Raw genomic sequence first — 21,477 nt, forward strand, 5'->3', positions numbered from 1 at the left:
CCCTTTCGTAACCCGTCATCCTAACAGAGCGACGCATTTTGACGTATAGTCTACCTAAGGCCAAAAATCGTCGTACTAGCATATGAACACAGGTTCGTTAAATAAGATTCCACGAATTCGTATGTAGATGATGTTTATTTAAATTAAGGCAAAGATGCACGCGAGGCACCACATTATATACGATATGAATGAATATATATATATATATATATATATATATATATATATATATATATATATATATATATATATTAGAAATATCCGCGCGAGGTGGTGGTAGACCAGCCCGGTCTCCTAAAGTTCCCAACGTCAAGAAACTGTCGTATTAAAGTGCCCTTATCGTAGTCTACCAGAGGACCCAAAACAGAAAACGGGACAGTACGTCAATTTCGCGAGCCGCTACCATATGCTAGTACAACGATTTTTGATCTTAGGTAGAGTATACGTCAAAATGCGTCGCTCTATTAGGATGACGGGTTACGAAAGGGGGATTGTAAACAAGGAGAGAGGGGAATGTGATTGTAGAAAAGAGGGGGGAGAGAGGGGGTGGAAAATACAGAGAGAAGATGAGAATCTAACCTCTGTTACGGGTTCACCATAGACCGTGCTACTTAGACATTTCCTTCTGAGAGGCTAAATCTAAAACAGCAACATCATCTTACCTCTGATAGTTGACCCAAGGATGAACACGGCCACGCTGGCGATGAAGGTTCCAACGAAGCCTGGTAACATGTTCCAGTATTTCTCTAAGGTTTCGCTGTATTTCTCCATCCAAGTCACGGCCATTGGATCGCCGGCAATCCTGCTGGTCGTTTTCTTGCTACGAGGCTCCATAACTGCGCCTCGAGATTGACGGCACTGCTCCAATTTTAACTGGACTATATTTGCATCTATAAACTGGCGAAGTGGACTCCAAAGATGAGAGAGGCCGGGATGCGACTCTTACCATCCACACTGTCCGGTCGTCAAGGTGAGAGTGAGGAGTTCCCCGACCTTCCCCGAGACATGTCCACATATCTCCTCCCCCGCTACTCTCCGACACTCATTTTTTGTGCTGCTGGCGAGTGTGAGGAATACACTACTCATTTATGTCTGTGTACACATCCTTGCTTCGACAATTGGCGCCATCTGCTGGAGTAGATCTGACCAAATGTTCAACTGTGTCAGAGGGGAAACTGTTCATATATATAACATTACTGTAAAATCGAATTTGAACACGTTCATGAATAAATATAACTAACATAAATGTTAAAGAAATGTGTAAGTATATGATACAAAATAATGTAATACCATAAAATTATGTAATACCAGAAATTTTGGCCAAGTAATCATATGTTCGCCTGTTCTAGGTCCTTGTACGTGACAGTAAGCTTCCCACTGGCGCCCAGTGGATGGATGGGTGTCTGGGAGTGCACGACCAACCCGTCCTCCTAATAGAACGTCGTATTTTGACGTATATCTAACCCAAGACCAAAAAAACTGTCGTACTAGAAAATGGTACCGACTCGCGAGATTAACATACTGTCCCTTTTTTCCGTTCAGTGGTCCTCTGGCAGGTTAGGATCAGGCACTTTAGTAAGTCAGTTTCTTGACGTTGGTGACGCTTGCGAGAACGGGCTGGCATGATAAGCAAATTCAAATTATATATAGCTAGGTCACTACAAATGTAAAATACTTAGCTTAGAAATCATATTAGCCTAATATTAAACCCATTATGTGAAACTGGAAGCGTTTTCTCTCTTATCCACAGGATGAGAAAGAGACCCCCAAGATAACCTACTTTAACAAACTAAATCTCATTGTTAGGGTCTCTTAAGGTCACGATTAGGTTGAACTGTGAATAGACTATTAATGTCAACTTTAACACATTATGTAACTAGTCTAAATAGATGGTGTAACTCGCTTAGTTGAACGAATACTGGGGTTCAGTTCCGAGGTGCTAGGGGGGGGGGGGGGTAGAGATAGCCTAAGCTACTCTATCCCTTTGAGATGTATTTCTTTCTTGTCTCAATAAACATACTTGAACTTGAATCTGAGGCGCTTGCTTTTGTAATATTTCCACTATCACTCAGGATTAAAAGATCACCTAAGGTGTACTCTGAGGGACGGTCCCCTGGTGAGTGACTTTAACCCTCATGAGTAAACATAAAGCTTCACTCACTGTCAGCTGAGGTTAGTGTGACGCAATAATGCACTGCGCTTCTCTTGCGTCATTTGTTTTGTCATCAATGTTTGTTTTTCGTTTGATTTATTTCAGAATTACTAGTGTAATTATTGAAGTGATTCCTAGTCCTTCCCTCACAACAAAGGGTTCAATCCCCGGATGAGACGGAAATGGTTGGGCTCGTTTCCCTTCATCTGCTGCCTCTGTTCACCAAGCGATTAGAGTTAAGCAACTGTTATGTGTTGCACCCTGGACATGGTCAGTAATTGACACTGGTTGGGGGGGGGGGGAAGAGAGAACTTACTGGAAGTTTCCAGTCCCCGTCAAGTGGAGTTAAAGTAGCTCATTGTATCGGAGTCACTTGACTGCGAATAAACCAGGCAATTTAGGCAGTAGTTTGAAAATGCACCCCATACCCATCTTGTGGGCGGCAGTGGAAAGGGTTACCTGAGCCCATTATGAACCTCTGTAACCCTTTCCACTACCGCCCACAAGATGGGTATGGGGTGCATAATAAATGAACTAAACTAAATTAACTAGTTTGAAAGGTATTGGGCCCGATGCCCCAACCTGTTCTCTCACTTAAAACACCTAATTTTTAATGCTTTCGACCAAACCGTCGCTCTGTGATAAGTGTTCTCTCTGTGAGAACTGTTCTCTTGTGAGTTGTCTTTTCTGTGTGTGAAACGTGTTCTATCTGTGAGGAGTGTTCGCTCCGTGAGCCAGAGGTATGTGATATAACTCTATCAAACTGCTGGAGTCAGTGTTGAGACAGCACACACACCTGACCTAAGATAACCGGGTGTCAAAGGTTACCATAATATTTCTGCATTATTTTTTTTTTGAGAAAAGCTGACGTCCTCGTTTTTTTACAGGTCGGCGTTCGATCCCCCGATGGTTTAAGTGGTTGGGGCACCATTCATTCCCCACCGTCCTACCCCGAATCCTTGCCCCCTAATATTAAACATACTCTTGAGACTTCATTTCCCTTGGAGACAGACAGTGTCCTTACTGAAACTGAAACTGAAACTTCCGAAAAACAAAAAGTTACTAGGAAATAAGAAAAACAAGATTTGTTTTTCAGATTAATTTGAGTTAAAAGAAAAACAAGAGTTACGAGGAGAAACTGGAGGCATTAGACATGCAAAAACTAGAAGATAGAAGAGGAGATATGATCACCACTTACAAAATACTAACAGGAATCGAACAAATTGACAAAGAGGAATTCCTGAAAGCAGCAACTAAAAAAACAAGAGGACACAGATTCAAGCTGAGGAAACAAAGGTGATTTTTTTTTAATATTAGAAAGTTTTCTTTTGCAAAGAGAGAGTGGTAGACGGTTGGAACAAGCTAAGTGAGAAGGTGGTGGAGGCCAAAACCGTCAATAGCTTCAAAGCGTTATATGACAAAGAGTACTGGGAAAACGGGACACCACGAGCGTAGCTCTCATCCAGTAACTACACTTAGGTAACTACTTAGGTAATTACTCCCCTTAGAGAGTGCATAGTGCACTACTCCATTTATTTCACTGATTTGTCTCGGTCTTAAGTCAAATGTAGAGCACAATTAGTAAAGCCAATTTTCAGAGACCTCGGGTCATTTTTACTACTGGTATTAAATCCTCCTGGTAAATTGTGGTGTTTCCACCGTAGAGCTGTGGCGTGGTTATTGAATGGCTAGTCATCTGATCCTTCAGACCCCAATACCACTCCCACCCCTCTACCACATCACTCCCATGCAGACCCCTGTCTCACGTGCCTCTCTCACTCCCACACACCTCCCCCAGTCCCCACTCCCACATACCTTCCCCAGTCCCCACTCCCACATTGCAGGGTGGCCGTGGGAGTCCCCCCACAGACAAATATATAACGAGAGATAACCAAACTTCCTCACGGAAGATAACGATCAGGTGAGATGGTCAGGGATACAGTGCCTGATACTGTCGGCACGAAGGTCAATATTGTGTACCCCTTCTGTTGTCAACGGTGTGTGGCTGCTGTCAACGGTGACAAACCGCCGGCTTTCTGTCCTCGTCGAGGCCCCCCCCCCCCTAGTGTTAGTGGCTCTCACGCAAACTTAGGTAAAGATGTCCCGGCACGGAGTTTAGTTAGTTTAGTTCATTTATTATGCACCCCATACCCATGTTGTAAGCGGTAGTGGAAAGGGTTACAGAGGCACATAATGGACTCAGGGACTGAACCCCACAATTCATTTAACTAAGCAAGTTACAATCTTGATGAGCTAGTTACAAGATTCAGTATAAGTCGTCACATCATCAATGGGTTCGAGATCGATCACAAGTACAGTTTCTAAATTAAGCAACTGACATATGTGGAGAGCTAGTGTCACAATTGATATGTTTGTCCTGCACACCGCCCCCCATCCAGTGGGCAGCGGTGGATTTATTTTTTTTTTTTTTTTTTTTTTTTTTTTTTTTTTTTTTTTGAGATATATACAAGAGTTGTTTCATTCTTGTACAGCCACTAGTACGCGTAGCGTTTCGGGCAGGTCCCTGGAATACGATCCCCTGCCGCGAAGAATCGTTTTTTCATCCAAGTACACATTTTACTGTTGCGTTAAACAGAGGCTAAAGTTAAGGAATTGCGCCCAGTAAATCCTCCCCGGCCAGGATTACAATCACTTAGTTACTACCTACAATTAGCAAACTGGGGATATTTGGCTAAGATTTCTGGTAGCAGATAATTTTGAATGAAATATTTACACATCGTTGGAACATTCGTTTTAGAATTGTCTTTGAAATTCTGAATTTCTTTTCGCACTCCATGACATAGTGACGGAGGGTGTGCGAATAATTTTGTTGACAGTTTACATTTGGTCAGGTCTACATCGGCAGATAATGAGAATTCCCAGAGATACTTGTAACCGAGTCTAAGCCGAGCAGTAGTAACATGCCCGAAACGCTTTGCGTAATAGTGGCTTTAGGCATTGTATGTACTAGCCCTAACTATAAATCCATCACTCTTTGTAAAATCTCTTGTATGTATGTACCTTACCTAAATAAACATTTGATTTGATTTGATCTAGAAGTCTGCTGATTTTATTGGATGAACCATAGATGTGTGGCTCCTCTTGCATGATAGTATGATGATAGATGGAATTACTGGTGTCGATTTCATTTTGCCTCAGATCTACAAGATCTTGTTGAAGTTCTCGGTGTATTGCTGCTCTCAGATTGCTCATTGACAATCCAAGGCACGGAGACGTTGTTAATTCCCGTGGGTGCAGTGGTCAATCTCTTGCCCGGCGTTTTCGCGGGCGATTTTGGCTTGGGTTCGTATCCTGGCCGGGGAGGATTGACTGGGCGGCAGTCCCTAACTGCAGCTTCTGTTCACCCAGCAGTAAATGGGCACCTGATTGCTAAACGATTTGGCGGGTCGTATTCCAGGGAATATTAGGATTAAGGACCTGCCTTAATTCGACGAACGATTCGACGAAGCTCGTTTTCTGTTCGTTCAAAGTGTATATATTATTATGCTAGACTGTATTAGCTTAGGTTAAGATGTATTGGGCTCAGTTGGGTTGGTTAGGGTGGTTTGGGTTAGGTTACGTTGGGGTTGAGTTAGGTTAGCTTAAGTAAGTTTCTAAATGATGTAAATAACAGAAGAATTCGTGTGAAACTAGGTACGTAGCTGTTCGCGCAAATCAGACCTTATTGGAATTGCAGTGTCTAATAAAACCTATGTTTATGTGAATGAATGTTTGCCCAGGAACAGACAAAATCTTTTCTTTAAACTGCGTCAAGTCCGTAAAAAATTCCAATGGGTCAATTAAACATTGTTTTCTAAGAGGTGGTGAAACACTAGCTAAGACGTCTGACACTGGGAAAACCTATGAAATAACCACTGAGGCGCACCTCAGATTTTTCCTCACTGACTGTGGGTTAATGGCTGAATACCCAGATGCCAAGTGAACCCTATCCCCAGGGATCCCCTCTACCACAGAACCCTCTCAGCCCCAGAGTGTAACTTATATAGTTTCATCTAGAAACCAAAGTGTACCGTAGCTCTGCCTTTCCATTCTAAAGGTTTTTAATATTACATTTTTTGTTCTTGTTTATCTCACCTTTTTATATTGTTAATTTCTTCATTATCACTTACTGTATTGTTATTTGCTATTACTTGTATTCCATTTATATAATTTTATTTTTTAATATTGCTGATTATCAATCTAAAATTTACTGTAATTTGTAAAAATTATAGCAAGTAGATTTACAGCAATTTAGTATTTCACTGTTCTGTAATCGCTTTCTTTATTGTATCTTGACTCCATTGTATCTACAGTACATGCAAGCTGATATTGACCCTGAACTAAATCTGCTGTCACAAATCTACAATAATCAGCATATTGATCATCACTACTGCAGGTATTACACAGCAAACCTTGCAAAAGACAAACTCCAAAGTAACACTGGCCTATCAGTTTTCAACCAAAATGTCCCATCACTTGGTAAACATTTTGATGATATAAATGCACTACTCACAGCACTAGGCACTAAACTATCGTTTAGTATTATAACAGAAACATAGCTAAGTAAAGACCATACTCAACCTTACAACTTAGCCGGCTATAATACCATTCACAACTGTAGGCCAAATAAAAAAGGAGGTGGCACAGCTATCTATTACAAAAATACCTTAATTTACAATAATGTCATTAGTGATAGAGACGACTACGGTGAATATAGCTTTGCTCAATTCTCGATTAAATCCCTTAATTCCTCCTTGACTATTGGAACTATCTATAGATTTCTTAATACTAATATAACTGCAGTCGCAGATAACCTAAGGAATCTTATCATAAACAACAAGCTCAACACAAATCATATCATTCTAGGAGAGGAGACTTCAATATTGCCCTGTGTCAACAAAATAGCCCTAAATAAAGTCGATTATTTCCTAAACAGCATGAACTCCTGTATGCTAATCCCCACAATCACCAAGCCCAACCGAATTGTCCCTGAGCCCATTATGTGCCTCTGTAACCCTTTCCACTACCGCCCACAAGATGGGTATGGGGTGCATAATTAATGAACTAAACTAACTAACCAACCGAATCACTCAAACGACCGCTATCACCTTGGATCACTTATGGTTCAATTCTATAACAAATGTACCAGAGATGTGTAAATTAAAAATGATCTGCTACCAGAAATCTTAACCAAATGTCCCCAGTTTGCTAACTGTATGTAGTAACTAAGTGATTGTAACCTATCCACCGCTGCCCACTGGATGGGGGGCGGTGTGCAGGACAAACATATCACTTGTGACACTAGTTCTCCACGTATGTCAGTTGCTTAATTTAGAAACTGTACTTGTGGTCGGTCTCGAGCCCATTGATAATGTGACGATGTGCATTGAATTTTGTAATTAGCTTATCAAGATTGCAACTTGCTTAGCTAAATGAATTGTGGGGCTCAGTCCCTGAGCCCATTATGTGCCTCTGCAACCCTTTCCACCGCCCATAAAATGGGTATGGGGTGCATAATAAATTAACTAAACTAACTCTGCTCTCGTCTCATTATACTATATGCCCTAATCTATCCCCCTATCTTACATACGGTATCTGTGCATGGGGTTCATCCACTGCAAACTACCTCAAGCCCATCATCACCCAGCAAAAATCTGCTATCAGAACAATAGCAAAATGTTTTCAGACAACACACAGTCCCCCCTGTTTAAATCCCTGAACATAAACTCACTCCACACATTCTCTTGTGTCATTTACATTTACAAAACCCCTGTTCTTAAGTGCAAATCCTGATCTGAAACTCTTCCTTGGCAGATGTAATAGAACCCATAATCACACCAGAAATAAATATATCTTTGATATCCCCAGAGTCAAACTAAATGTGTCAACGCTCTATGAAAATAAAGGGACCTAGTCTATGGAACTCACTGCCTAAAGAATTGAAAATCTGTCCAACCAACGCCTTATTCAAAAATAAAACCCAAAACTACCTAATTTCATCCTCATAGTTTCCTACCAAGTGCCTTAAACACGTACTGTATCTTGTGCTACCCACTCCCCCAATATATAAATATGTGCCAAAGCCAATAAAATTCACAATTGTAATCACTGCTATCATCTAATAAAATGGTTGTTATATTGAACACATATTTTACTACATTATACCTAGAAATAATCCTCAAATTATGCTAAAATATACCTCAAAAAATCAAAATCAAATCAAATGAAATTTGATTACCTGTTGATAATCCTCAAATTTTACTATAATGTACCAATTAATCTTTGTCAAATTTTCTTACAATGTACCTGTTAACATTTCTCAATTTTGCTAGAAATTACCTACTTAAAATTATCTGTTAGATTAATGACCTGCCTAAAACGCTGTGCATGTTACTGGCTTTACAAGAATGTAAAAACCTCAACGCTATGTACTCTCATAAACCCAATGTATCTTCTTGTATATAAATAAATAAATAGGTAATTACACTTAGGTAATAGCACTTAAGTAACTACACTTAGGTAATTACACTTAGGTAATAAACCTTAAGTAACTGCACTTAGGTAATTACACTTAGGTAACTACACTTCGATAGTAACACTTAGGTAACTACACTTAGGTAATTACACGTAGGTAAATACACTTAGGAGACATGATCATCACATACAAAATTCTCAGGGGGAATTAACAGGGTAGACAAGGATGGACTATTTAACACAGGTGGTACACCCACAAGGGGACACAGGTGGAGGCTGAGTACCCAAATGAGCCACAGAGACATTATAAAAAGAACTTTTTCAGTGTTAAAGTAGTTAGTAAAGTGGAGACAGACTCCATACACAGTTTCAAATGAAGATATAGAGTCTAATAGGCTCAGGAACCTGTACACCAGTTGACGGTTGAGAGGCGGGACCAAAGAGCCAAAGCTCAACCCCGACAAGCACAATTAGATGAGAATTTAGGGAAATACAGTACAATACATCCCCAAAATACACCGACATGTAGGAACGCACAAAGCACTATAGACCGTGGTCGGATTAGAGGGGTAAACTGTTATATATTTATATAAACATATATTTATTATATGGTATACGTGTATATATCACAATATGCATTAAAAGTAAACGCCGAATATATAATATTAACATAAAATGAGCTTAATACACCGGTTTGGCCTTAGGTTTATGAGCTTTTTATCCCCCTAAATAAAATCAGTGGTCGAATCGTCTTGTGTTAAGCTGGTATTCGTGTGTACGAACTGACGGTATCCGAACCCTTCACATGTGAGTGGTCTGGGAGTCGAGCTGGACGCCACGACGCCACCATCATCATCATCTAACACTTGACAAGATGTCCAGGCACACAGACGGCGTTTAATTGAATCCCGAGGAAGGTGAAGAGAGAGAGAGAAGGAGTGTTGTAGGAGGTCCACCAGCCTCCTCTATCAAGAGACGCCCAGCATCACTATAGGTATACACTCGGAGTTTACCTCACTTGATTTGGGTTTACCTGAGAGTCACTGACCCTAGAGCCTCCACCAGGATAGGAAGCCGGACCCATCTCCCTTAATTGCCTTTGATGATCTTTTCCAGCTGTATCTTTAAAGAAAGTTTATCCGAGTTTACCTCACTTGATCTGAGTTTACCTGAGAGCCACTGACCCTAGTAGCCTCCACGAAGACAGGAAGCCTGACCCATCTCCCTTCATTGGATTTGATGATCTTTTTCCAGCTGTATCTTTAAAGTTAATTAAATTTGGCTTGGGCGGGTAGGCGGTTCCATAGGTTAATAATCCTGTTAATAATGATGATGTGTTATTTTTTTTTAAACTATATCAAAGTGACTTGTATCCAAACTACTCACTATAATTACTGTAAGAGAAGCATGATATTTAGCCATAAGTGCTGAAGTAAATGAATCGAGTTGCGAAGAAGTGGTCGGTAAAGTTTGTGACAGCCTTATCCTTCAAAGGATAAAACGATATCCTTTATCCATTTTGCCTTCAAAAATATTTATTGGCCATTTAGTGTTGATTCTGTTAGTGCAGTGTCTGAAACATGATTACTGTATATGGAATATCTTGTATAGTCTGAGGCATATTAACATTTGTTTGAACAATATGTCCTTGCCAAGTTATAAGAATTGTGGATTAGTTGGATAAGGCCCATGGGTATTTTTTTGGGTGTTTCACTTGAATTGTTGGCATATTGCTGTGACCTTAATCCTATATCCAATTAGTGCGGGCTCCCGTGGGCCTATGTACAATGTATCCACAAGCCTAAGGTTGGGTGACATTTCATTATTCAGACAATTCTTAACTACTGAGATGATGATAGTATAATAATAATAATTCTTTATTTAGGTAAAAGTACATAGTACATACTAAACGAGTTACAAGCCGAATGTTGGATTTCTAGATGGAGCTAGTATATACTATGCCTAATCCATCCTTTAGCCATAAATGGCTAATCGATCCTCCTACAAGACAGTATTGTGCATATAACAAGAGGGTAAATTGTATAATGTACCTATAACAGGGACTTTCCCCAAATAAAATGGTAAACGACTTGTTTTATTGAAGGATGGGTTGAAGAAAACGCTAGTTTTACTGTTAATATAGTCAGCTCTCAAAGTCATAGATTTGCTGAATAGTTCTATGTTTATCAAGAGCATACGGAAAAACTAAATATATAGTCATATTGGATGGCATGGTGTGTGGATACATGAACATAATAATAATAAATTTGTATATAAAAAGTAAATGGAGCTAATGCCAAGATTTTGCATTTAGAATAGCCTTGGTACAGTGATGGGTGATTGCTGGTCATAGGACATGGGTGCCTAAAAAAGTGTATTGTGCTTACACCTTTCAATAAAACTTAACCAGAAAAATCTTGGAAATGCAGATGAAAAGTCACAATAACGTGGCTGTAAAATGTTGACCAAACCACACACTAGAAATTGATGAGACGACGACTGTTTCGGTTCATCCTGGACCATTATCACAATCGACTTGATAATGGTCCAGAACGGACCATTGGAGATTTTAATGGTCAGCACTTCCCAAGAAATTTGTTATCCAATATGAGCCGGAAAAATTTGTCAAACAATATGAAATGAAAACACCTGACACATCCTAGTACTATGTCTTTTGATTATCAGATTTTAATGCTCAGTTGTTTTTTTATCATTTAACCACCATTCATTGAAATATATTAGAATACCAGTCATTTGTAATTATCTGTCTTGTATACCCTTGAGTGCTAGTCTCCAGACAGTCATGGGCTGAACATCCAGGAACCAGGTCTGGTATTCTAGGAGTGTTGCCTAATATGGAATTGAAGGTTTATAATATAGTCCATAATATACATTGTTGTACTGTACTGTTAGAATTCCCTTAAAAGTGGGTAGGTAATATGTTTTGCCGTCTGGAGACCGGCACTTGGTTGACTACCTGCCTGATGGGGTTCTGGGAGTTCTTCTACTCCCCAAGCCCGGCCCGAGGCCACATTTAGCTTGATGACAAATCTCAGAACGTCACTGTTATTTGTTAATATCTCCAATGGTATTGCATGTTCATCATCTATTACAATGTAATTTTCTAGAACAGTTTCCTCTTTAGATTCATTCGATAAATTTTTCAATAAACTTAATATAATTGGTTTTTAGTCCACTGAGAACATCAATAACTTTCTTGAGTGGCCAGAAATAGGTAATTTTATGCTACAGTATTTGTTAGATTTGATAAAGCCTTGCAAGGAAATGTCGTCTACAAATAATATCTACTCTAATCTTGGTATTTCTCTCTGTCGTTGTCTCTATAAGCACACGCAGAAACTCCAGTAAACTTAATTTATTTTTTCCACTTCCAGATAAGCAAGATGGACGGGGAATTGCTGATGGAAGTACCTCAGAACTTGCAGATGCTTGTTCGTCTGGTGGTACGTGGTTTCTACACCACTGAAGACGTCCTCATTATTGACATGCTTGTCAGAAATTTTTGTGAGTTGTGCTTGCTACTGAATGAATGTTTGTAAAAATGTTGTATGTTTAAATTTCTGAATCTCAAAGTTTCACTTTGACCTATCATTTTCACAATCAGTTCACAGTACTGTACAGTACAATATACAGTTTATAATATACAATATACAATGTACAGTTTTTTTGTTTGGCTACATATTTTAAAGTTTGAACTAATTACTTTTTAGGTTGAATAAGCCACTATAGGAGTGTTAATCCAAAGGTGGTGGCAAATCAGACACACACATTCTGCACAACCTAACCTGATAGTGCATGAACTTTGAAAATAAAAGATACTTTTTGTTTGGTTTTAGGTGTAGAAACCCAATAAAAATGTTATATGGTTACCTCTGTAATTCATTGTACTGTGTACTCTTTTCTTTGTTGGACTTTTTAGCAAACCTCTTCAATTGAAACAAATTCTGTTAAATTTTTTGCTATTTTTATAGAAAACATTTATTAAATGTACATTTATCTGAGAGGGGAGATGTTGGTAGCTCTTCGAACCTTAAGCACTAGTCAAGGTAGTGCTTATGTTAAAATAAAATAAAATAAAATTAAAATAAAATATTTTTGTTATTGTTATATTGTTAAAATAAAATTATGGCTTTAGGTAAATTCACTAGGCCCCTCTAACCACCTAAGTGACTGAAAGTGATCACTTCCCAGGTATGAGTGAAGAGGATCTATGCGAATTACTTAAATTTGACCGCAAGATGCTGCGGCAACGCATCAACACGCTACGTGCTGATAAATTTATCCAAGCAAGAATGAAGATGGTGACACTGGAGGATAACAAGACACAAAAAGAGCAGTACTACTTCATAGATTACAAGGTACAGTATGTACACAATATATGGCATAGCACACAATGGCTTCTTATACTGTATGTGGAATTTCCTTGATACATAGACACTACTGTTTATATCATAAAGATGTGCCTATAATTATATTGCACCAGATGGCACCATGGATACCCCAACCCGGCCTCTTCATATTCTATCTTGACCGGCTGCAGGTTATGTGGGGTAAACGGGGAGAAGAACTTTCGGTAAGGTGGCTTGTGTTAAATACTTAGGAAATTGGTATGTGCTACATAACCAAATACCTCTGGTCACCAGTTATGTTATCTATGCCTGGTCGGTTCATGCTTTTGACTGGGGGCAATTCTCCTCCTTGAATTTCTCTACTACTGTACTTTTAAGTCTCCTTAATACAGCATGTCCTTGATTATCCAGACCAATTAATATCAATGGATGTCTTGATTTTTTTTAACATAAAATCACAAGCGAGACTTTTTTTCTTATTCGGTATTTTAAGATGTGCTGACAATATCTACAATAGTGTTTTAATAGGAATGAACCAATTTGTGTGTAGGAAACCAATACAGTTTTAGTGGTAATTAGTATAAATAACCTTGCAGACAGTTAGATTCTGGTTCTGGCTTCTGGAAGGCTAGGGTGGATCTTAAAAGTGTAATACTTGGCAGTATCGGTGCTTTAACCTTGGGAGGATGGTTTTATTATGTTCCTCACCTGATTTTTGTTATGTAGTCGAGTAAAAAATCAGTTTACCTTATAATGATTGTGCACCTATCATTGTCTTGATGATTCCAAGATCTTGATGATTATGATGTCATAATTTACTTACTTATTTTAATATGGATTAGTGATTTTTCTGTATTTTTCAGAGCTTCGTCAATGTAGTAAAGTACAAATTAGATCATATTAGAAAAAAGCTAGAGATGAAGGAACGTGACCAGACAAGCCGAGCATCCTTTATTTGTCACTACTGCCAACGATCCTACACAGATCTTGAGGTACAGTATACAGTATTGATATACATATTGAAGACAATGTTTACCCAGTTACATTATCATGTTAACAAGTGTGTTTTTTTCCAAGATTTCCTTTAGAAGTATGAGTGGTATGGTACATGCTCTGCATTTAAAGTATATATGCATCAGAAAACTCTTGATCCTTGAAGGATTTGAATCCGGTCAGTTAGGGCCTCCATGCCTCTTGGCGTGTCCAGTACTATGACCATTCAGTTACACTGAGTATAACGCAGTTACTCGGTGACTGTACAGAAGTATTTGGAAGCTGTCTGACTTTTACCCCAATAGCTGACAGCGCTTGTGACTATTTCAGGCACAGATATTTCATAAAATTACTTCATGTCCCCAAGCATTGTCTTGGGGAAGATTCAAGCATGTCGTATAAAGGATATATATGTATATACAGTCTATATTTTATGCTCATATTTATATATACATATACAGTACAGTATTTACCTAATTTCTCCTTACTCATTCTTCTGTACTGTAATGTTTGAATTTCAGTGGTCACTTTGTAATCTGGAAAGAAATCTAACCCAGTATTGTATATCAGTGCTGTACATATTTATGTAGTATGAATGACAATCACACTATCAGGGATTTGTGGGCAGCCCGGTTACCCATTAACATATCGGGATTACTTCCGATGTGTATATGGTACGTTTTTTTTCTCTCCAGTATGCTGGTACTGTATACCATTGTTAGAGGCAGGCAGCTGGCTGCTACTATCAAGGTTTCCCTATCTGACTGCAATACTGCCTGCCAGTTACACTTGCAGTGACTGGCCGGTCCCAATGATGCCTCGCCTCACTGACCTAGTGGCAAATACATCAACCACTGTGCCATGCCCACATATGATAAACTTGTATATATATTTTATACTCAAACTAAACAATAGTACAGTATTTAATAAGATTGCAGATGATAATAAATGATTACAATCAATTAAGACTCATGTGTACTGTGCAAAAAGCAATGCAAATATTTGTTCCAAATAGTCATTATGACATGGGTGAAAAGTGGATTATGGTGACTTTAAGGTACCTATGAATAGCACTTTGTAAGCATGTTTAAGGGTCAATTTAATGTGTGACAAGATAATTTGTGCCAGGGTCAAAGGAATCCTCTGCTGGTTACATGAAGAGTTTGCCTCAGTGAGAGAAGTGATCTCTCTCTCTAGAATCTACTACTTTTCATGATGATTCTATAATTGTGGCTTTCCCTAGTTTTTTTTGTCGTCATCATTAGTGTTGAAGAAATATATACAGTATATTTATTATTTATATTTAATAATGTTGATATATTAATAATAAATAATAATGCAGATATTTCATTTAAATAGGCTGATCAGCTGCTTGACATATTAACTGGTCAACTATTATGCATCATTTGCAAGCAAGAAGTACAAGAAGATATGTCAGGAATGCCACGGCATGACACCCGTTTACTGCTCTCAAAATTTAACGAACAAATGGAGCCTCTCTTTAATCTTTTGCGTGAGGTAGGAAGCTAACGAGTTTTATTCTCAATTCCAATTGTGGCTCTAATTTAATATATATTTTTGGACTTTTAAAAAAATGTTGTGTGTTCCTACTTGATATCAATGTGTAACATTATTAAAAGGAGTTTTCCTTGTTATGTACTTCTACAACATATTTCTTTCCTTTTGTAAGGAAAGAAATATGTTATCCTCAATTCCAATTGCGGCTCTAATTTAATAAATATTTTTGGACTTTTAAAAAAATGTTGTGTGTTCCTACTTGATATCAATGTGTAACATTTATTAAAAGGAGTTTTCCTTGCTATGTACTTCTACAGCATATTTCTTTCCTTTTGTCTATCCACTTGGACTAGTTCGTACAGCAACGGCCTTGTATCTTGCAGGGTCGGCGTTCGATTCTTGATAGTCCAAGGGGCTGGGCACCGTTACCTTTCCTCCATCCTCGTATTCCAGCTCCTTTTCACATCCTTTTCACGTGCTATATACTGTAGTCATACTGGCTTAGCACTTTCTTGATAATTATCTTGCCTATCCTGTACTTTAAAAAGGTCCTGTAGAGTACATAGATGTACTCTACAGGACTATTCTTCATGACCATTCTCCAATGAGCTGATGGCAAGGGAGAAATGAAGACATAACAAAGCAAATTTTATTTTCATTGATAAAAGTTTATTATGGGTTGGGAAGTTAATTTTTTTTTACAATATGACTCGAGTAGCCTAATTGTATTTTTTTTTATTTCAGGTCGAAAATATCAAATTAGCTGCCAAATTCTCAGAACCTCAACCCAAAGACTTTAGTGACCTTAAGAAACCAGGGTAAGTATTTATCATCTTGCTTAAAGTTTTGAGTCAGACAACAGGAAGCCTACACTCATGCTGGGGAGCCGGTCGGCCGAGCGGACAGCACGCTGGACTTGTGATCCGGTGGTCCTGGGTTCAATCCCAGGCACCGGCGAGAAACAATGGGCAGAGTTTCTTTCACCCTATGCCCCTGTTACCTAGCAGTAAAATAGGTACCTGGGTGTTAGTCAGCTGTCACAGGCTGCTTCCTGGGTGTGGAGGCCTGGTCGAGGACCGGGCCTCGGGGACACTAAAAAGCCCCGAAATCATCTCAAGATAACCTCAAGAAGCCTTGTTCTCTCCAGACTTGGCAGCCAGAGTCTGGAGATACAACCAGTTAATGTTCCATATTCTTTCCAGTCACCCTCCACTTTCTTTTTTCACATGGATCCCTTTCATTTTGCTTTAATATGTAATTTATTAAGTAACGTTTTCACTAATGGCATTTGTTTATTTTATATGAAGATGTTTCAATTTCTAAAGAAAATGGAGGAGACTCCATGCTACACTCGGAAGTTATGAAATACAATAAGTTCATGAGAGGGTAGCCAACTACAATCTAGCCCAAACTCCGAAGAGGCCAACCTGTCGTCCAAAAATTATATCGGTAGTTACTATGAATGGATGTAGAAAAATATAGACTGGAGAAAACAAAAATATGAATTCGTTTTGCTTACTTTTCGAATATGAAATGACATAAAGATGGAACAGAGCCACCATAAACCTAACTTAACCTGTTGCAGGCCCTACTACATAAAGAGTGGGAATTTGGTGATGTTTATAATAGCAAAACATTTTTTTTATTTCACAGTCAAATGCGGTCCATAAAAACCTTGAACCAAGGAAGTGATTCGGGTCGTGCATGGTCTGGAGATGCCACCAAAAAGTCTGGATTTCAGGTCTGTATTGTACATACTGTTTCCTAGATATCAAGGTGTTTGATATCAGCTTGATATTGGAATGTTTTTAATAGTTTCTGAAATATGCAAAGTTGTTGCTCTGTAAGGCAAAGAATCTTCTGGCCCCATCATGGGTGAAAGCTTAGTCAGGTAGGGTAACAATATGCATTTGCATAATGAGCATTGTTTTAAATTGTCCCTGCCAGGCCATATTGATGCTAGCGAGATACTTAAGAATTCTCATTCCAGCTCAGAATGACATTCCAAAAACTCGGCTATTTTGAACACTAATTAGCAACCCAAGATGCCTCGGTTAGTAATGAAGATCGATATTCAGTTGACTGATTTGGCTTTAGTCTTTGGATATTGTTTTGTTTTCACTAGGCTCTTGCTATCAATGGGCATTTCTCATGTGCATGAAATAAACCTTGCTCCCGTGTCTCCAGATTTAACTGATTAATGTATTGGTTATTTTTCTATGTTCAAGTTTGGTTTGTTTATTCATTTCAGCAGTGGGCCTTCTGTTGAGACTTAAGCTACATTTATCAGGGCTTTGCTCCCTAGTCAATAATCATAGGTGTTTGGGGTGTTGTACAAGTGCCGCCAGCATAACGGCACCCTTGTGTGGAGGGAGGGTAAGGGGAAGAAGGTGCTGTTATACAAGCAGTCTACATTTGAGGCTGCTGCTAAGTGCAATGAATCTTAAATACCTGTTATATATCATAATTGTAGGATAGTGTAGAAGATAAACAAGCTTATATCATTAGAGGATGATCTGGGCCTTTGGGTGAACTTTATCCCCAAGCCTTTGTATCAAAGTTGGAAGGGCTCTGCTACAAACTCGCAGATGGGTGTTTCCCAACTTTCACTATCGCACAAACATTTCTGCTGTCCTCTCGTGTGAGTGACATGGAAAGATTATAAATGATGATTAAGAAGCTGATCATGTACAAGCAACATACAGCACCTCATTGGCCAACTTGTGAACCACAAATTCACAAGGTCAAATATTTCCAGTATATTCCATCTTAGAAAAGATAGATACTTCAACAAGTTGCTTATTTGAATGGTAGATAATTGAAATTTAAAATAATCTTATCAGATAAAAATTTTTACTGTGAGAGCAAGGAAGGATTTTAATTAAAAAAGTACTGCATGTTTAACCTGGATGTGTTTACAATTCCTGTAACAAATTTACATTGCAGGTTGAAGGGTCTATTGATGTTAATATTAATGCAGAAGGCACTGGAGAAGAAACTGTTTTGGCGAAGGAGAAGCCTTTCTGGTTGTCAGATGCCAACTCGCTCATCACCACAAACATTACATCGTCAGAACCAGTTAATCCGCAGGTACTATATCTGGACTTTAATATGTAGTGTACCTGAAAAATAAGTCCTCTGTTTTGAGTTGTACTGAATGTTTGATAGTACAAATTTTGTTTATCCCAGTATTTTTGTTTTGTTTATTAACTAACACTTTTTGTTTTCTGTTGCTGTACGCAGAATGAGGTTAAAACAGCTCCATCTGTCAGCAATAACCAGCAACAGTCTGGTACTGGAGCGGATGATGTGATGATGTTGTTGCAAGCACATGAACGCAAAGCCAAGAAAGGTAGCGGCCGCAATTCTGATAGTGACTCAGATGACAGCGCTGAGGAGACTACAACCAAGAGAGCAACAAATGCCACTTCTGAAACTGCATTTGGCCCAGAGTCTAGAGGTAAGTTCTGCCTCTGTTCTGGGTACAAATATTTTGTTTCCTAGTTTTCATTGGATGACCATTATTAATGGAGCCTTTGGTATGTTCGACTGTGTACCTGTTACCACAGCTAACTGATCGTCATGTACGTACTCACTATAGCTGTACTGGTTCTCTCTTGATCCTACACTTGCCACAACCATATTGGTTCTCTTGAACCTGCACTTGCCACAGTCATACACGCTTCCTTGAACCTACACTTGCCACAGCCATACTAATTCTCTCTTAAACCTGCACTTGCCATAGCCATACTGGCTCTGTTGAACCTGCACTTGCCACAGCCATACTGATTCTCTTGAACCTGCACTTGCCACAGCCATTCTGGTTTTCTTTTGAACCTCGCGCCAAACCATCAATGGGGAGGCCTGGTCAGAGACTGGGCTCTGGGGCCTTTGATCCTGGGAACCTCCCCAAAGTAGCCACAAGGTAGGTAATCTATTACTTGACCCAGTGAAGAGTAGAAATACCGTAAAGTTACCATAGATATAGTCAAAGAAAACAGAATGAACATCAGAGGTCTGTGGCTATTCAATATCCTTCTGGCAAAATAAGAAATGTTACAAGAACAAAATTGGAAGTGTTCAGGAGAAAATTCTGCATATTCTTTTTAGAAATACCTGATCAACCAGGTTGTAGTGTATATGTGGGTGCGTGGGCTGCTCCATGCAACAGTATGTTGGACCATCACAAGTCAAGCTTGACTCCAAGCCGGGCTTGGGGAGTAGCAGTCTCAAAACCCACTGCAGGTATATGGTCGCCATAACCTACTTTTTTGTTTTTTTCCTTTTATTTTGCTGTTATGCGAGTACTCACCTAGTTGTGCTTGCGGGGGGTTGAGCTCTGGCTCTTTGGTCCCGCCACGAGTGTGGTTTTTATACTGAAAGATAAACTATTCCAAGAATCTGGGCTCTGACTTACCCTGTCATTCCTTCATGGAGATGGCACCTTACCTATATACATTCATTTTCATTGTTATATTATAAATATCTTGTAGTCAACAGTGAAGTAATTAAATATAATAACAATTCAAATTGCCAAGCTCACAATTAGCTTTTGGGCAAAACTGGAGTTGCATTACAGTTTGGGGCACATTGTAAAAATAGAAATGATACAATACGTTTAAGACTTAAAAAAGGCAATATAATTATCAAAATAGGACAGCACTAATTAAATATAAATGTAATTGTTTCTCATGTATTGTAGCTGTTAAAATTAATGTTTATATATGTGATAAAATTTTTGTAATATTAAAATCTTGCTTCCTTAAAAATATTAAAAACAAATACAAGTGTGCAAACATTTTTATTTGTTTTGTTTATTGCACACTGATTTTTATTTGTTTCAAGGTGTGGAGGAGAATGAACTAATGGTTTCTGATGATGACGACACCGTTCCGCAAGTGAGCGTTGCTGGAGAGAAGGTAGCAATCACAGAAGTGGACAATGCCCTCATTGCTAAGATGACTCAAGAAGAGAAGAATGCGTACATGCTAATTTATCAGGATTATATTGGTTCAATAGATGACTAAATGTATTTTGCTTCATTTCAGTTTTGTTGAACATGGATTCTATAGTTGACATTTTTATAGCCGTTGTTCCAGGTACTGTTGAAAATGAGGGACATTTTAAATACTACAGAGTACTCACAACTTTGAGCTACGCATCATACCTGTAGAGGTAGACGGGATATCATTAGTACTATGCAATGCTTACCTGTTGGTGGGTAGCAGATATGGAGGTTCAGTTTGTGGACTCCTTTTCCTTGTTGGTAGTCTGGTGCAACTGCTCTCAACCCTCATCCTTTTTCATAACTGTTACTAAGATTTGAGTTGGATGGAGTAGAAGGGAAATATATGCCTGAGTCCCACCACCACCTTGTACATGTTTCACATTTTTTGCCATATTTACATTGAAGGAGTACATCAAGTTCCCTTGGATTGAGAAACCATAGAAGCTGTCGGATGGGATTGAACCCTCGTACCTGAACTCCCAGTCATACAGCTTCAATACTTTGTCATGTATCTTGTATTGTGATTTCATTGTACATGTCCCATTAGATTGTGTTTCTAGCTTACATCTGTTTCCTCTTGACAAAAACAGGCTCTTTGTCCACTTGGTGTATGATTCAATCATTTATATATAAAGTCCATTTTCTTTCTTTCCTCGGTTACATTTAATTTAACTATTTTAGCGTGTCTTGTGGAGTTAATGTGTCTCGTGAAATAGAGGAACTTAATTTCCACAATGTTCATGGAGAGGTAAGGAGTCACTGTCAGTACTGTGCTATACAGTGCCATGTGAAGGTAAGGCACCATGGTCAGTACTGTGGTGTGCAGTGCTCACAATGCTCATGGAGAGGTAAGGAATCACTGTCAGTATTGTGCTATGCAGGGCTCATGATGCCATGTAATGCACTGCAGCCCATTTGTACCTATTTTGCCCTTTCAAATCTTTAGATCATTTGTTATAAGT

General features: G+C 38.9%; 2 protein-coding genes across 4 annotated transcripts in view; one reads left to right on the top strand and one right to left on the bottom strand.

Moving 5' to 3' along the window:
- The window catches only part of LOC123767940 (uncharacterized), an 18,256-nt gene extending 16,124 nt beyond the window's left edge, over nucleotides 1–2,132 (bottom strand). The window contains exons 1-2 of one of the 2 annotated variants that reach the window (XM_069306629.1): nucleotides 2,021–2,132; nucleotides 663–1,131 (exon numbers count right to left, since the gene is read on the bottom strand). In XM_069306629.1, the coding sequence (XP_069162730.1) occupies nucleotides 663–834 (172 nt within the window). In that variant the 5' untranslated portion in view covers nucleotides 835–1,131; nucleotides 2,021–2,132. Of the gene's footprint in view, nucleotides 1–662; nucleotides 1,199–2,020 lie in introns of those variants that run through there. The other variant, XM_045758127.2, reaches the window with a different exon arrangement.
- Nucleotides 2,133–9,375: 7,243 nt separating this feature from the next.
- Nucleotides 9,376–20,757, top strand: LOC138353526 (general transcription factor IIE subunit 1-like). 2 transcript variants are annotated; one of them, XM_069306627.1, is made up of 10 exons: nucleotides 9,376–9,620; nucleotides 12,022–12,151; nucleotides 12,839–13,005; nucleotides 13,860–13,988; nucleotides 15,349–15,507; nucleotides 16,252–16,325; nucleotides 17,161–17,248; nucleotides 18,454–18,597; nucleotides 18,751–18,967; nucleotides 20,353–20,757. In XM_069306627.1, the coding sequence occupies exons 2-10, from the start codon at nucleotides 12,031–12,033 to the stop codon at nucleotides 20,532–20,534; spliced, it is 1,281 nt and encodes a 426-aa protein (XP_069162728.1). In that variant the 5' UTR covers nucleotides 9,376–9,620; nucleotides 12,022–12,030; the 3' UTR covers nucleotides 20,535–20,757. The 2 variants fall into 2 exon arrangements, with proteins under 2 accessions (XP_069162728.1, XP_069162729.1); XM_069306628.1 differs by lacking the exon at nucleotides 9,376–9,620 and adding an exon at nucleotides 9,908–9,917.
- Nucleotides 20,758–21,477: the final 720 nt, after the last annotated feature.

The sequence above is a fragment of the Procambarus clarkii genome, chromosome 58 (genome assembly GCF_040958095.1).
Source record: "Procambarus clarkii isolate CNS0578487 chromosome 58, FALCON_Pclarkii_2.0, whole genome shotgun sequence".
Lineage (NCBI taxonomy): Eukaryota > Metazoa > Arthropoda > Malacostraca > Decapoda > Cambaridae > Procambarus > Procambarus clarkii.